The following is a 1,557-nucleotide window of genomic DNA, read 5'->3' as shown; positions in this document are numbered from 1 at the left end:
GTTTATTAAACGGGTAAGAGAAGCTCGAGCCGAATGTCGAGAAAAACGCATATTATTACGACTAATTCTAACGCAAAGAATCATTGGAGAAGCGGAACGCAGTATTCGCCACACCGAAATCGAGAATTACGAGGACCTGTTTGAAAGCCTCAGAAAATTTGTATCCGTGAATATTACATCTAATGGAGCTCGTGATAAGTTGCAACGCACGCGACAAAACGTTAACGAATCGGTACACAGTTATGTGAAGAGATTCCGACACAACCTCAACGAACTGATATACGCGCTTCAACACGAAATTCGCGATCCAGTACGTCGAGCAGTCGCCATAGATCTTGAAACTGAACGAGCGACCAAAGTTTTTGTCCTAAATTTAAAACCCAAAATAGAAATACGCACATCGACTACAAGACCAAAGAATCTCCAAGAAGCGCAAGATGCAGCTTTCGAGGCGGAATTAGTCATAAGGGAAATCGAACGCAACAAAAAAATAAGCTGAATAATGAACCAACCAATTGAGAGAGCCAAAAACCGATTCCAAGGAACACCTAAACCAATGCCAGGAAACTTCCAGCAAGCTGAACGAACGCCACTTACCCAAAGAACTCAACTGAAATGTTTCAAATGCAACCAAATCGGACATGTCTTCAGTCAATGTAGAAATTTTCAAACACCCAGCCAACATCCGCGACAACGAAGTAACTATCAACGAAACCGGAAGAAATATTCATAAAGCATCTACGGACGCTAGACCCCAGGATTGTGAAACATCGCTTCGTCTGGAAAACAAGGACATCCATACCTACGGGAAGGACTAACTTGGACTACGGTCATCCTCGGCGACGAATTCTTAATCCACGAAACCAGAAGGCCTTTGGAACTGGAAGCATCTACGGAAGCTAACAAATCAAGGTAAACGCTGGATTCATTTTACATATAGAGGCAGACTATCTAGCTTTGAACAAGACTCAGACAAAGAGTTAGCGACATTTAAAACGATGTGGAAAGGTAAAGCATGCACTGGTAGGGACGAACAAAGTATTAAAATGACAAACCAACTACGGGAGCAAATCGCGCGATTGCGAAGAAGCATAGACCTTTTCCAACAAGCAAAAGAAGAGGGTCAACGCCTCGATAAGAAATCAAATTGCTACGAAAAACAATTGACGAAATCGAGTTAAGAAAACTGTTAAAGGAGACTATTAAAGAAGCTACTAGTCGGAATTATCAGGGTAGTTTAGTTTCTAATAATTTGAACAAAAGCTTGGAGAAAACAGACGTTACTGTAGGAAATGAAGAAATGGTTTTGAAAGAATTTTCAAAAGAATTGCAGTCTAATGTAGAAGATTCTTATGAAAAGAAAGTATCAATTGACACCGCTTCACAGGATTATATTTTCATTAAAACAGACTTAATGTTTGATGTCAATAGCTCGACAGAATACCAGAAAGAGTCTGTGAAACGAAGGAAAGAAGATATTGCAGCATTGTATAATGACTTGTCACCATCCTCGTCACAAGATACTCAAAATTTACAAGAATGGTTTGACAAAAAAAG

General features: G+C 39.9%; 1 protein-coding gene across 1 annotated transcript; it reads left to right on the top strand.

Moving 5' to 3' along the window:
* Nucleotides 1-502: 502 nt before the first annotated feature.
* LOC112213908 (telomere-associated protein RIF1-like) lies at nt 503-1,552 on the top strand (the record flags this gene model as incomplete). Its single annotated transcript, XM_033324262.1, has 2 exons — nt 503-698; nt 1,140-1,552. Coding segments are annotated over exons 1-2 (609 nt in total), but the record flags the coding sequence as incomplete, so codon positions are not given.
* Between the last annotated feature and the right edge of the window lie 5 nt (nt 1,553-1,557).

The sequence above is a fragment of the Bombus impatiens genome, unplaced genomic scaffold, assembly GCF_000188095.3.
Source record: "Bombus impatiens unplaced genomic scaffold, BIMP_2.2 scf_2037, whole genome shotgun sequence".
NCBI lineage: Eukaryota > Metazoa > Arthropoda > Insecta > Hymenoptera > Apidae > Bombus > Bombus impatiens.
This window is presented reverse-complemented; position numbering and strand designations above follow the sequence as displayed.